General features: G+C 41.7%; 1 protein-coding gene across 2 annotated transcripts in view; it reads left to right on the top strand.

The window, feature by feature from the left end:
• The window catches only part of LOC149228204 (uncharacterized), a 164,268-nt gene that overhangs the window by 79,532 nt on the left and 71,978 nt on the right, over positions 1 to 12,758 (top strand). For both annotated transcript variants that reach the window (XM_089378097.1, XM_089378096.1), the window contains one exon: positions 197 to 577. In XM_089378097.1, the coding sequence (XP_089234223.1) occupies positions 197 to 577 (381 nt within the window). The remainder of the gene's footprint in view (positions 1 to 196; positions 578 to 12,758) is intronic.

Below are 12,758 nucleotides of genomic sequence, written 5' to 3'. Positions count from 1 at the left end.
AGTATGGAGCGAAAATGTCATTCATATGGGCAATTTCATTCAATTGTATTAGCTGCAAACTCTTTCTAACTGTAATAATTTATCTTTTGCTGCTTGTGGTGATTCTTACAAAATACTATTTGGTATTTCAAATTAACTATGGGAACAGTTTCCTAAGTTTTATCAGATAGGTGATGGAATATATGTTATCCTGCAGACAATGGAGCTAATGGAGGAGATTGATTCACTTGAAGGGGAAGTTAGAGGTCTTGAGCAGCGCCTCCTCATACTTTATCGGAATTTTTTTCACGAATTCTTAGCTGCATCTACATCCTCACAAAATACAAAAATGGTACCCTCAGCATCTACAGACAATGACAGGAAACGGGAACGTAACACACTTTCAAGGGTACTTTTTACTCCCAGCAAGTCCCCTTCTTCACTTGGTTGTTCTCACATTTCTTCTGCAACTCAGAGTTCACATAAAGAAAATTTGCAGCCTTTATTGAAGTCTAGGCAGGATTCTTTCTCTAGTGATTTATGCTCTGTGGATCAGAGGTGTCACAGTTTGGAGCATCAAAATTCTCCCAGAATGCAGGTATGCTTATTTCAGCAAGAAGCTTGGGTATTCATATTTACATGAAACTTCTCTTTGTATGTGCTTGTTTAGAAAGGACAATAAAACCTGTGATATTTTAGATTTTCAAGATGCACACTCTCAGGTAAGGTGGTATATATTCATTTAAGATTTGGTACGTCAGTGTCTTTGATTTGTGTTCTCTTAAATTGGATATGTTTTAATTAATTAATCTATTTTTAGATTAAGAAAATATAAATCAGTTAAGGCTAAATGACCCTCAAAGTTTCAATTGCTAAATATATTATTTATTTGCTGTGGCAGGCTTTGCTTCTTTTAAGAAGATCCTGCATAGCTCATGGTGGCCCAAATTTCAGCCTAGGTTATTTGTCCAAAGGAGGGTAATGGAGACTTCAAATTAGGCAACACGTTCACATGAACTTGATGAGTGCATGCCCTGGGCATGGTTTTTTTGGATTATTTGTTACTGACTAGGAAAGGTAACTCTGTAGAACCAAGGAAACTGGTGACTATGTGTGAGAGAACATTTGATTTAAGGCAACAAATTAGAAATGTTTGTGTCAGACTTTGGAGCCACCCAGGCTAATAAAGCATCAAACAACCAATCAAGACATCGCGAAAACATGGAACCCACTTAACCATATTTTCAGGTGTGCAAAATCTCATTTCTAGTTGCCCTCAAGGGGGGGTTGTTTTGAAGAGGTCAGGTCAGTCTAAAGTGTAATTAATGTGTCATACATAACTTATAAAAGGAGTCATTAGTGACATGACTCCATAGATCATGTAGTTTCTCACTACACTAATAATGCAAATGTGAAATTCCTTCATACATAACATGGGTGAAATGCTGTAGGGAGATGCCCTCCTTATTCATAAAGTGGATAATACACTCAATTTCTTGTGAGTGGAGATATTTTGTAAGAACATCCAGAGATTATGAATTCTAGTGAACTGAAAAATCTTATTAGGTATTGGAAGCACCAAGAAATGTTATAAGTATTTTATTCTTGTTGGAATTTCTAAGTCTATTCCGTTAGAAATTCTTCCTGTACTATCTAGTTTATTTCACCTACTTGTTTAATTATTTAACAAGTTATTTACCATGTAAATATTGAAAATAAACACAAGTACAGTATCAACATCTACAGACCATCAACTGAAAGAAAACAAGCACACCGGTGACACCGTTATTTTGGACCAATGTCTTCGGAAAAACCTAATGCGGGAAAACTAGTGCAACTATTCCGAGGGTTATATTATCATGCAGTTTATCTGAGTACAACTGGGTGCCTAAACCGGCTTACCCGACATAGAAAAATATATGACAACAATACCTCTATATTCAGAAATAGGTATTTAGAAAACCTGTCCCACGAAACCCTTAGCACAACTGAAGCTCAGCGTTGGCCCTTTTGGCCACTACATCAGCCTCCTGCTGACCTGCGTCAGCCCCAGGACCCTTTGCGTCAGCCTTCTGAGGCACTGCGCAGCATCTAGGAGCCTTTGTGTCACTCCCTCTGCCCTTTGCGTGGATGACGCAGTTTCTCTAGGCTTTGCGCTGCCTCTGTTGGGCTTTGTGTAGCTTGGACTGGCTGCTGCTCTCACTCTCTCCGCTTCTGTGCTAGTCTCCCAGTATTGTCCCTGCCTCTCTGCCTCGTACTCACTACCCCTCGCTGCTGATCACTGATTCAACTTTGCTTAGCAACCCCGCTCTAGGAAAATGAATGACTGATCACTCTGGTGTGTTCTCTAACTGACCCTCAAGCCTCTTCTTATACTTTTCTCGTTGGTCCTTCAACGATCGAGATTAAATCTCTAATCAATGGCTAAGATTAGATTTGGCTTGATCCATGACTTTTGGAACCTTTTAATCCAGTTTTATATTAATACTCATTAATATTTTATTTTTCCTAAGTTTAGACTCAGGAACTCCATTAAAAATATTAATTTTTTTATTATCTCCCAAAGCGGGTACAATCTGTTGAAACCATTTCTTGGTCTTGGAGATCTCACGTGCTTTAGCCTCTCCACCAATATTCATGGCTAGAGCACATCCGATGCTACCCCAACTCAACAATTCTAATTTATTTTGCAATGATTTGGGCCAAGGGTCTTGTATCAATAAAACAATATGAAACATCAAGTCCGTTAATTAAAGAAATTCATCAAAATTTCTCAAGGACTATGTTGGAAAATGGATTAGGGCAACTTCTTGAATTTAATGTTTTCCTTTCATGACATTTACCTATGATATTAGTGTTTTTCTTTCTTAATTATGATTATGTTCTTCATCATCAAATAAATGCCAAAAACAAATAAAGATCACATGAACACAAGATATAGGCTCCACACCAGGGCAAAACCCCTCCAAGGGGAAAACCCATCAGAACTCTTCTTATCAACTTCAAAGGAGACTTCCAAGACCAAACAAGACCTCTTGCTCTTCTCCAAGACACAAATCGACCAGCCAGACATTCTTCAAGATCTTCAAGGATAGCGAGGTAAAATTTTCTCCAATAGAACATACTTCTAATTATCTCTAACAGGGATCCGAGCTTTCTCCTTCTATGTGTGAAAATTCGAGAATCCAACTGAATCACTACTGCAACAAACTGATATTACTTCTCCTACTTGTTAATCAATGCAAGTTATTTACTGTGTTCTAAAGTAAATATCAAAGTAAATACAACTGCAACCTTTACAACTTTAAATAATATGCGAAAACAAGAATCTAAGCAAGAAAGAAATAACACACACAAGTGACACCATTATTTTTGGACAAATGTCCCCTGAAAAACCTAGTGTGTGGAAACCGGTGCAACAATTGAGGGTTTTATTATTAAGCAATAGTAATTCTGAGTACAATTCGTTGGATGCCCAACTGGCTATCCGATAAAGAGAGAAATTGAGCAAGCACAAAACAAATAGTGAGATGATCTCACCCCGTCACTGGAAGAACCGACTCTGAGCTCGTTGGAAATGAGCCTCTGTGTCCCTTCTGCATCGGCCTCTACGTAGAACTGCGTCAACCCCACACAGTCTCTGCAATGCCTCTGCTGGGATTGCGCTGCCCCTCCTAATCCTCTGCTGGCTGGAAACTTTAGTTCTCAGCCTCCCGGTCTCACACCCCGGCTCCTGGCTTCTGAAACTTGGTTTCCTCAGCAAGAATTTGATCTCCCTCTCAGGTTCTGTGCTGCCACAGCGTAGCTCTGCGTGGCCTAGTGTCAGCCTCACTGGACGTCGTTTTCCCTCTCTGCCTTGTACTCTCCGGCTTAGGAAAACTTTCCTTCGGATACTATCCCTACCCATCACTGCAAAAGATCACTTCGAATTCCTCTTCTAGCAACTGCTTTGCTTCAGAAATTAGATCTTCTGATTTCCACTCGATGTGTTTTCCAAATGCCCATCAAGCCTCCTCTTATAATCCTTTTGTTGAGAACCAACGGCCTAGATTAGATCCTAATCAACGACTCAGATCTTTTGGCTTGATTCTCATCTTCTTCTAGAAGTTTCACCCACAGTTAGATTAATACCCTTTAATTATTTTAATTTTCTAAGTTTAAACTTAGGCACCCATTAAAAATAATTAATTATTTTAATAAAATTGTCTCCGGGTGGAATTTCCCAAAACGATTTCTGGGTATTGTGGAATACATGTGTCCAAGCCTCCCTGCAAGATTTGAGGCTTAGAGCACATCCTATGCTACCTGAAATCAACACTCTCTCTTAGCGAGGAATGTGCTCTAGTAATGCAACCTGCTGAAGCATCACCCTGCTTTGTAACATCTCCCTTTGCGCCGCTGATGTCTGACATCGCTCCCTGCCAACTACTGCGCAAATGCTGCATCTATACTGTTGTTGACATTGCCATTGCCAACACTGCATCTATACTACAACCTTCTCCAACTGTTGCTGCTGCTGCATCAACAACGAAAAAGCATCCAAAATTACTGAACATGTGTTCAGTATGATGCATCTTGTTGCTGGAGTTCTGACTGCTACTAGTCTCTACACTGACCCTCCGAAGCCTCTACGCTACTGCTGACTTTGCACTATGCCAACTGCACTACTGCCAACTCTTCTCTGTGCTGCTCAGATTTTGGCACTCCTAGCCACTGCAACTGTCACTCCAACACTCCTCTGCATCAACTGACCCGGTCCATCCTGCTACTTTTGGTCTGGGCTCCCGTAGCAAGGTATTGATCCAAGAGGTGGACTCCTCAAGGATCCTGCCCATCTGCAGTTCTTTTGAACTACAGTTCTATATCACCCCACCTCTGGGTGATCATGGCAAACTCCTCGATCTGTGTGGATGCAGTGTTCAGATCATGCTTCTTGTCCTTGTCCTTCTTGAGAGGACACTGTGTAGCGTAGTGACCAAGTTCGCCACACCGGAACCACTTGATCTTCAAAATATCTTTCTTTTTCTTGCGCTGCTCCTATTGCCCCTTAGATGCGAGGGTTGCATTCTCATCCTCCTCCTTTGGCTTCGTCTCATTGTTGTTGCTGCTACTGTCAAGTTTGCACTTGACTAAGTCTCTCCTCATCTCTTCCTGTTGAAGAGTGGCCCACATTCCTTCCCAATCCGACAATCTTTCTCTGCCCAGGATACTCTCATTGTTGTTGCTGCTACTGTCAAGTTTGCACATGACTAAGTCTCTCCTCATCTCTTCCTGTTGAAGAGTGGCCCACATTCCTTCCCAATCCGACAATCTTTCTCTGCCCAGGTTACTTTGGACAAACACTTGCTACCCTTCTGAGACCGAATTTAGGGTTAGCCTCACCATCTCGGTAGGCTGAGGTGTTGACCCCACAATTGCTAATGAGTCTCGGATCTCCTGAAGCTTCGTAAGGAACGGATCAATGAATTGCCCCTTCTGCATCTGCATGGATCTCATCTTCTGCTCCAAGTACATCTTCTGCTCCAAGTACATCTTCTGCTGCTCGGAAGATCCTTCGTATAACATGGTCAAAGCTTCCCACATTTTCCGAGAAGTATCCTTGCTGACAATGTGACACACTACATGATCCCTCACTCTATTGAGGATCATCCTCTTGGCCTTCGCCATCTTGGCCTAGTACTTCTTGAGCGGATCTGGATCTGCGGGTACAACTATCACATTGTCGACGTAAGTTTTGAGATCGTGTTCATCCAGAAGGCAAGAAATCCTTGCCTTCCAGATCACATAGTTGGATGCCCCCTCCAATCGATCCTGATATCGCAACCCATTTGCTGCCATCTCTGCCAATGAGCCATCGAACTACCTCCTCTTTCCTTTGTGCAACACTGGGCTGGCCTACGCACTCCCTGTTGGAGTTAGTAGATCCGCTCCTCTCTGCTGCTGCTCAGCAATAGAGAAATTGAATTCCCTGGCTCGGAATTCTCTAAGGAAGGAATACCCTCAACAATGTGTCCTTCCTTTTGACGCTTTTCTTCCCCAACAATTGCTCTAGAAAACTGCATCTCAGTAGAAAACTTCCTCTTTGCTGAAGTTGCTGCGCTGCTCCCTCTGACACTGGCAAACTTCGATTTGGAAGTCTAACCTCTCTGTCGACTCACTCAAAGAGAGACCTTCCTTGAAAATATTTGCCCTCCTGGCATGGATTGCACAATCCCTCTGAGGATTCAATTTGCTGCCTACACAACACTTCGACCTTCCTTCTCTTCAGCGTTGGGCTCTTCCGGCTTTGCTCTCTTGCTTCACCTGCAGCTCTAATACCATGTGAAAATTCGAGAATCCACCCGAATCTCTAATGTAGCAAACTGATATTAATTCTCCTACTTGTTAATCGATGCAAGTTATTTACTGTGTTCTACTGTAAATATCAAAGTAAACACAATTGCAACCTTCACAACTTTAAATAATATGCAGAAACAAGAATTTGAGCAAGAAAGAAATAACACACACAAGTGATACCATTATTTTTAGACAAATGTCCCCAGAAAAACCCAGTGTGGGAAAACCGGTGCAACGACTAAGGGTTTTATTATTAAGCAATAGTAATTTTGAGTACAATTCGTTGGATGCCCAACTGGCTATCCGATACAGAGAGAAACTGGGCAAAACAAATAGTGAGATGATCTCACCCTATCACTGGAAGAACCATCTTTGATCTCGCTGGAAATGAGCCTGTGTGTCCCTTTTGCGTCAGCCTCTGCACAAAACTGCATCAACCTCTACACAGAACTGTGTCAATCCCACACAGTCTCTGCGTCACCTTTGTTGGGACTGTGTTGCCCCTCCTTCTGATCCTCTGCTGGGACTGCGCTACCCCTCCTTCTGATCCTCTGCTGGTTGGAAACTTTAGCTCTTAGCCTCCCGGTGTCACAGCCCTGCTCCCGGCTTCTGAAACTCGATTTCCTCAATAGGAATTCGATCTCTCTCTCAGGCTCTGCGCTACCACATCGTAGCTCTGCGTGGCCCAACGTCAGCCTCACTGGACATCGTTCTGCCCTCTCTGCTTTGTACTCTCTGGCCTAGGAAAACTTCCCTTCGGATACTATCCCTGCCCCTCACTACAAAAGATCACTTCGAATTCCTCTTCCAGCGACTGCTATGCTTCTGAAATTCGATCTTCTGATTTCCACTCTATGTGTTTTCCAAATGCCCATCAAGCCTCCTCTTATAATCCTTTTGTTGAGAACTAATGACCCAGATTAGATCCTGATCAATGGCTCAGATAATTTTGGCTTGATCCTCGTCTTTTTCTAGAAGTTTCACCCACAGCTAGATTAATATCCTTTAATTATTTTAATTTTCTAAGTTTAGACTTAGGCACCCATTAAAAATAATTAATTATTTTAATAAAGCTGTCTCCCGGTGGAATTTCCAAAAATGATTTCTGGGTATTGTGGAATACATGTGTCCAAGCCTCCCTGCAAAATTTGAGGCTTAGAGCACATCCGATTCGACCAGAAATCAACACTATGTTGGACTTTTTCTCCCTTCTGCGTATCCTTTATTCCTTCTTCAAACCGTAGACTAGACTTCAAGATATGCGAGCTTGCTTGAGTCTCAAAGGAGGACGAATTCCATCTTTATATATAGCCTTCCAAGTGGGTCCATAACCCTTCTCTAGGCCGCCTTCAATCTGGGTTGGCCAACTTGTGCTTAGGAGGAATACAAGATGCTTACAATTATAATTATAATTATATTTTCTTTCTTTGATACAAATGCCCAATAGGGACTTTTACAATGTGATAATGACCATGACGCATGACAAAAACCTAAAAGCATGCAATGGATGTGTTAACACTCTTCAGTGTCCCAAGGTTGAGAAAGGAAGCCAAGGAGGTAACCTCAAACTAATCTTTAGACTTGGCAGCTAGCCCTATCAAATCAGAGAGGGCTCTCTCAAGAATCTCACAGCTAATGAAATGACTGGAGAGGTGTTTCAGATGTTAGGCTAGATATTAAGTTCAATGGTGTTTGATTTTAGAGTTTGCTGGATGAAGCTCATAGAACTAGGAACTAGGCTAAGGTTTCTAATGATCAATTGTAGAGATATAATGGGGCAAGGTAGGCATGATCAGTGACAGAAATAAGTTGTCGGGGTGGTGCAAAGATGAAAAGATAGAAGATCAGAATGAGCATGTAACCATGAATTCATTCATCAAGAAGAAAGAACACTAGCATGAAAATCTCAACAAAACAAAGCATATAACCTATGAATTCTGTTTAAAACTCATGAGATGATCACAAGAAAAGCATAGAGATGGTAGGAAAAGAAATATTAGAGAAAACACTGTCACAGAAACATACCACAAGAATCCCAAGATAATAACTGCAACTGTCTGTTATATTACTGCAAAATGTACACTAGCTCCAAAGCTATGATTCACAAACATCCAACCTACAATACTTCGAAATCTGAAGTATTTATACAATCATTTACAGAAAAATATCTTGAAACAAAATTCAAGATTTGTTACAAAAATTCATAAAAATAGATCAAAACTGCTAAAAATATCATTTGGCTGAGCTCTGGTGCTGTTTTGGGCATTTTGGTGTAACTGAGGCCTCGAATAAACATTTATGTTAATCTTGCTAGCTGATGAATTGCACTGTTGTTCCACTTTTTACTGCATTTGGTTCTGAAAACTGTTGTAATGAATGTGCAATGTTGTCTCCTTTTGCTGCTTAAAACATGCTGAAAAGGTCCTCATTGTCCTCTGAGCGGCAGTGAAATGAGTGATTTGGTGCTCTGTGAATGGAGGTTGTGGTCTTTCAGTTGAGAAAATATGGAAAGTTATATGAAAACAACGAGAAATCGCGGCTGGGGGCGTGAAAAAATGAACTGATATTGACCATCGAGAAGAATTATGAACCATCGATCTGAGCTGTTTGATCCGGGCCGATCAAATCTGGGCCGTTGATCCTTATCACAATCGCATTTGGGATGGGCCTATATTGTATCGCAATAGCAATATAGAAAGGAGCCTTTACACGGATTTTTCCTTCTTCACAAAGAAAACGGACTTGAAAATTTAAAAATCACAATATATAACATATCGCGTCCAAAGGAAATCGCACATCGCCATTGATGAGTGGGAAGGGGTTTCGGCGGAAGGGGAACTTAAGATTTTGCGATCTGATAGGCATAAGGGTGATACGTGGTAGTAGGGGAGTAGAGGTGGAGCGAAAAATGGAGGGTGACGTAACCAGAGTGTGGATTATGGTGGGAGCGGGGAAAACTGCTTTCGGAGGGGGGTAAAAGCGGTTTATGGTATTAAAGGGGGGGGGGTGCGAAATGATGAGGGGAGGACACGTAGCGGCAGGGAAAGCCGCTTTTCGGATCCCCCCCCCTCGTCGATAAAGAGAAACATAGTGGGGAGGGCCGAAAAGGCCTTGTTATCACTCCAGGAAACTGTCCTAGGTTGCAGATTGGAGATGCCTGGTAACATATAGTCTTCAATATTGTTCTCTGAACTATTGGAATAAATGAGGGTTTGGATGAAGTTAGATAACCATTTCAGCTCTATTTTCACTCAAGACCACTGTTTTACAAGCCGACCGATTCGAAACCGACTCGGCCGAGTCGAACCGAGTCATTAACCTGAGGAGTGACCCGGCCACCTAACCGGTCCGATTGACCGAGTCACACATGACTCGGTCAACCCGGCCGGGTCCGTTATGACTCGGCCGAGTCACACTTGGGACGGCTGGGCAGCGTAAAAAGTTAAAAAAAATTCACTTTTTTGGTAATTTTTCAAATGTTTAATGCAGTTTATGGATTCCAAAGGGTAATAGTAATTTGTTAAATGCTTTTGGGGTCCATTTCCCCCTCCCAAACCCTATTTAAGACACCCAAATGCTCTCATTCACTCACAGCAGTCTTATGCATTTGAGTGAGAGTCTTCTTTGAGAATTAGTGAGCAGTTCTTGAGCTTGTTTTGGAGCAGCAGTGAGGAGTCTTGGAGGAGCATTGTAGCTGGAGTGAGGAGCTTCTTGGGCAGCCATTTGGAGCAGCATTGAGGAGCTGATTCTTGGAGCAAGCTTGAGGAGGCAGTTTGTGCCTGGAGGTATTTTTTTCCACCTCTATAAATCTGTTTTTGCTTAGTAAGATTTAGGTGCATATCAAGAAAGCTTAGAGAGTGTTTTTTGTCAAATAAATGAACATTGAATCAATTTTTTTATTTATTTTTTATTTTTTTATTTTTTTTCATTTTCAGATTGTTTTCCTAGTCAAAAAATGGCACCTAGAGCAAAAGATCCTGCTTGGGCATATGTTGAAATGGTTGATAGTCAGATGCATTGCAAATTTTGCCATAGGAAAATTAAGGAAGGTCCTGGGGGCATTAATAGGCTGAAACAACACTTGGCAGGGATTAGAGGCCAAATTACCCCATGTACCTCATCAGAAATTGGGGAGATTAGAAAGAATTTGTTGGCCAGCTTTGAGAAATTTAAAGAAGATAAGGCTAGGCAAAAAGAGATACAGGCTGAAATTGGGAGGAAGAGGGAGATACAAAAAATGATGGCTACCAACACCCACTATGATTTTGAGTGTTCTTCCTCTATCCCTCAAACTGAGGCATCCAACCCTTTCCGTTATGTTCCTCCCTCTTTTGGTTCTGTTCAAGATAAGGGAAAGGGTAGAATGAATTTGAAAAAGGGTGATGTGACTATCAAAAGTTATTTCACTCCCTCCTCGCCATCAGATGCACATGGTCCTGAAGTTAGTAAAGGTCAAATTCAGCCCACTTTAGATGACCATTGGAAGAAAGAATTGAGGGAGACTGCTTGTGACTACATAGCTAGATGGTGGTATGATGCTGATATCCCCTTTAATGCTGCTCGTTCACCATATTATGAGCCTATGTTTGATGCCATACATGCTGCTGGAAAAGGCTTCAAAGGCCCTGCTATGCAAGAGCTAAGGGGGTTTCGTTTGCAGAAAGAAATTCAATCCATTAATGAGTATTTGCAAGAGTTCAGGGACTCATGGGCAAGAACAGGGTGTACCATCATGTCAGATGGATGGACTGATCAAAGAAACCGTACCATAATAAACTTTCTTGTCTTCTGCCCACAGGGAACCATGTTTTTAAAATCAGTTGATGCATCTGATAAGGTAAAAGATGGCCACTTGTTGTTTCAGCTATTGGATCAGGTTGTTGAGGAGGTGGGGGTGGCTAATGTTGTTCAAATCATCACAGATAATACCTCTAACTATGTTCTTGCTGGTAAACTGTTAGAGGAAAAACACAAGACCATCTTTTGGACCCCATGCGCTGCACATTGCATAGACCTCATGCTTGAGGATATTGGAAAATTAGATTGGGTCAGAAACACTGTAGATAATGCCAAAAGCATAACAAAATTTATCTACAATCATACACTGGTTTTGAGTCTCATGAGGAAACACACTGGAGGCAAGGATATTATTAGGCCTGCCATCACTAGATTTGCTACACATTTTTTGACATTGCAATCTATGCTTTCCCAACATAGAAACTTGCAAAAGATGTTTTCCAGTGATGAATGGAATCAAAGCAATTGGTCTAACAAACCAGAAGGCAAAGAATTGAAAAGGAAAGTCCATGAAGAAACTTTTTGGAGAAAGGCAGCAGAGATTGTGAAGCTTGCTGAGCCACTAGTTAAGGTGTTGCGGTTGGTGGATGGGGAAAGGTTGGCTATGGGCTTCATTTATGAGGCTATGGATCAAGCAAAGGAGCAAATAAAGACATCATACAAGGATAGAGTGGCAAAGTATGGGCCCATTTGGGCAATCATTGATGAAAGATGGAACAATCAACTCCATCGCCCTATACATGTAGCTGGGTATTTTTTGAAGCCACGGTATCATTATAAAGCTAAGGAGTCAGGAGCTTTGAGGGGGGAGGTCAGAGATGGACTGGTTGATTGCATTGAACGCATGATCCCATCGGAGTCTGATCAGCTGGAGATACATCGACAGGTCACATCTTTCAGCAATGCAATAGGTACCTTTGGGAAGAACCTAGCAAAGATTGCAAGAGAAGCAGATGAGCCAGGTAAACAAAAATTTCAATTTTCAATTTCTTAATGGTTTTACAGTTTTACCTTTTTTATTAAAGTTTGTTAAATCATTTATAATTTGAAAGTTAGATATAATTTGTAATTTTGTTGAGCTTCAGCCTTCATCTAACTCATAATTCATTACACTCCTATGTTTTTTGCAGCACAATGGTGGGAGGCCTTTGGTGGCCAGTGCCCTGAATTGCAAAGGTTTGCAATTCGTATTTTGAGTCAAACTTGCAGTGCATCTGGGTGTGAGCGCAATTGGTCTGTCTTTGAGAGGATTCACACAAAGAAGAGAAACTGTTTGGATCAAAAACGGTTGAATGATCTAGTTTTTGTCCAATACAACCTTCGGCTCAGACGAAACCAATTGCTGAACAAGACCTGATTCAGATCCCATTGTGTTGGAAGACATTGATCCAACATCAGATTGGGTAGTGAAGAGTCGTCCACCAGAGTTTGATCCTGATGAGGATCTTGATGAACTTGAACATGTTGTTCAACTTCAGCCTGGTCAGTTGAATGCAGATCCCAATCCACCAGCCTCAGTCTCACAGCCAGCAAGGAGTAGGACTCCAGTTGTAGGTGCTTCCTCTGCTCAGCCACGACAGAAGTGCAGCCGCATATCTACTCTATCTCAGCTTGCATCTGCTGCACAGCCTGCTAGTGGTACTGGT

Source organism: Pinus tabuliformis, chromosome J (genome assembly GCF_031772625.1).
Source record: "Pinus tabuliformis cultivar Carrire ecotype Pingquan chromosome J, CPIR1, whole genome shotgun sequence".
NCBI lineage: Eukaryota > Viridiplantae > Streptophyta > Pinopsida > Pinales > Pinaceae > Pinus > Pinus tabuliformis.
The sequence above is the reverse complement of the archived record's forward strand: the minus strand, read 5'-3'. Positions and strand labels throughout refer to the sequence as shown.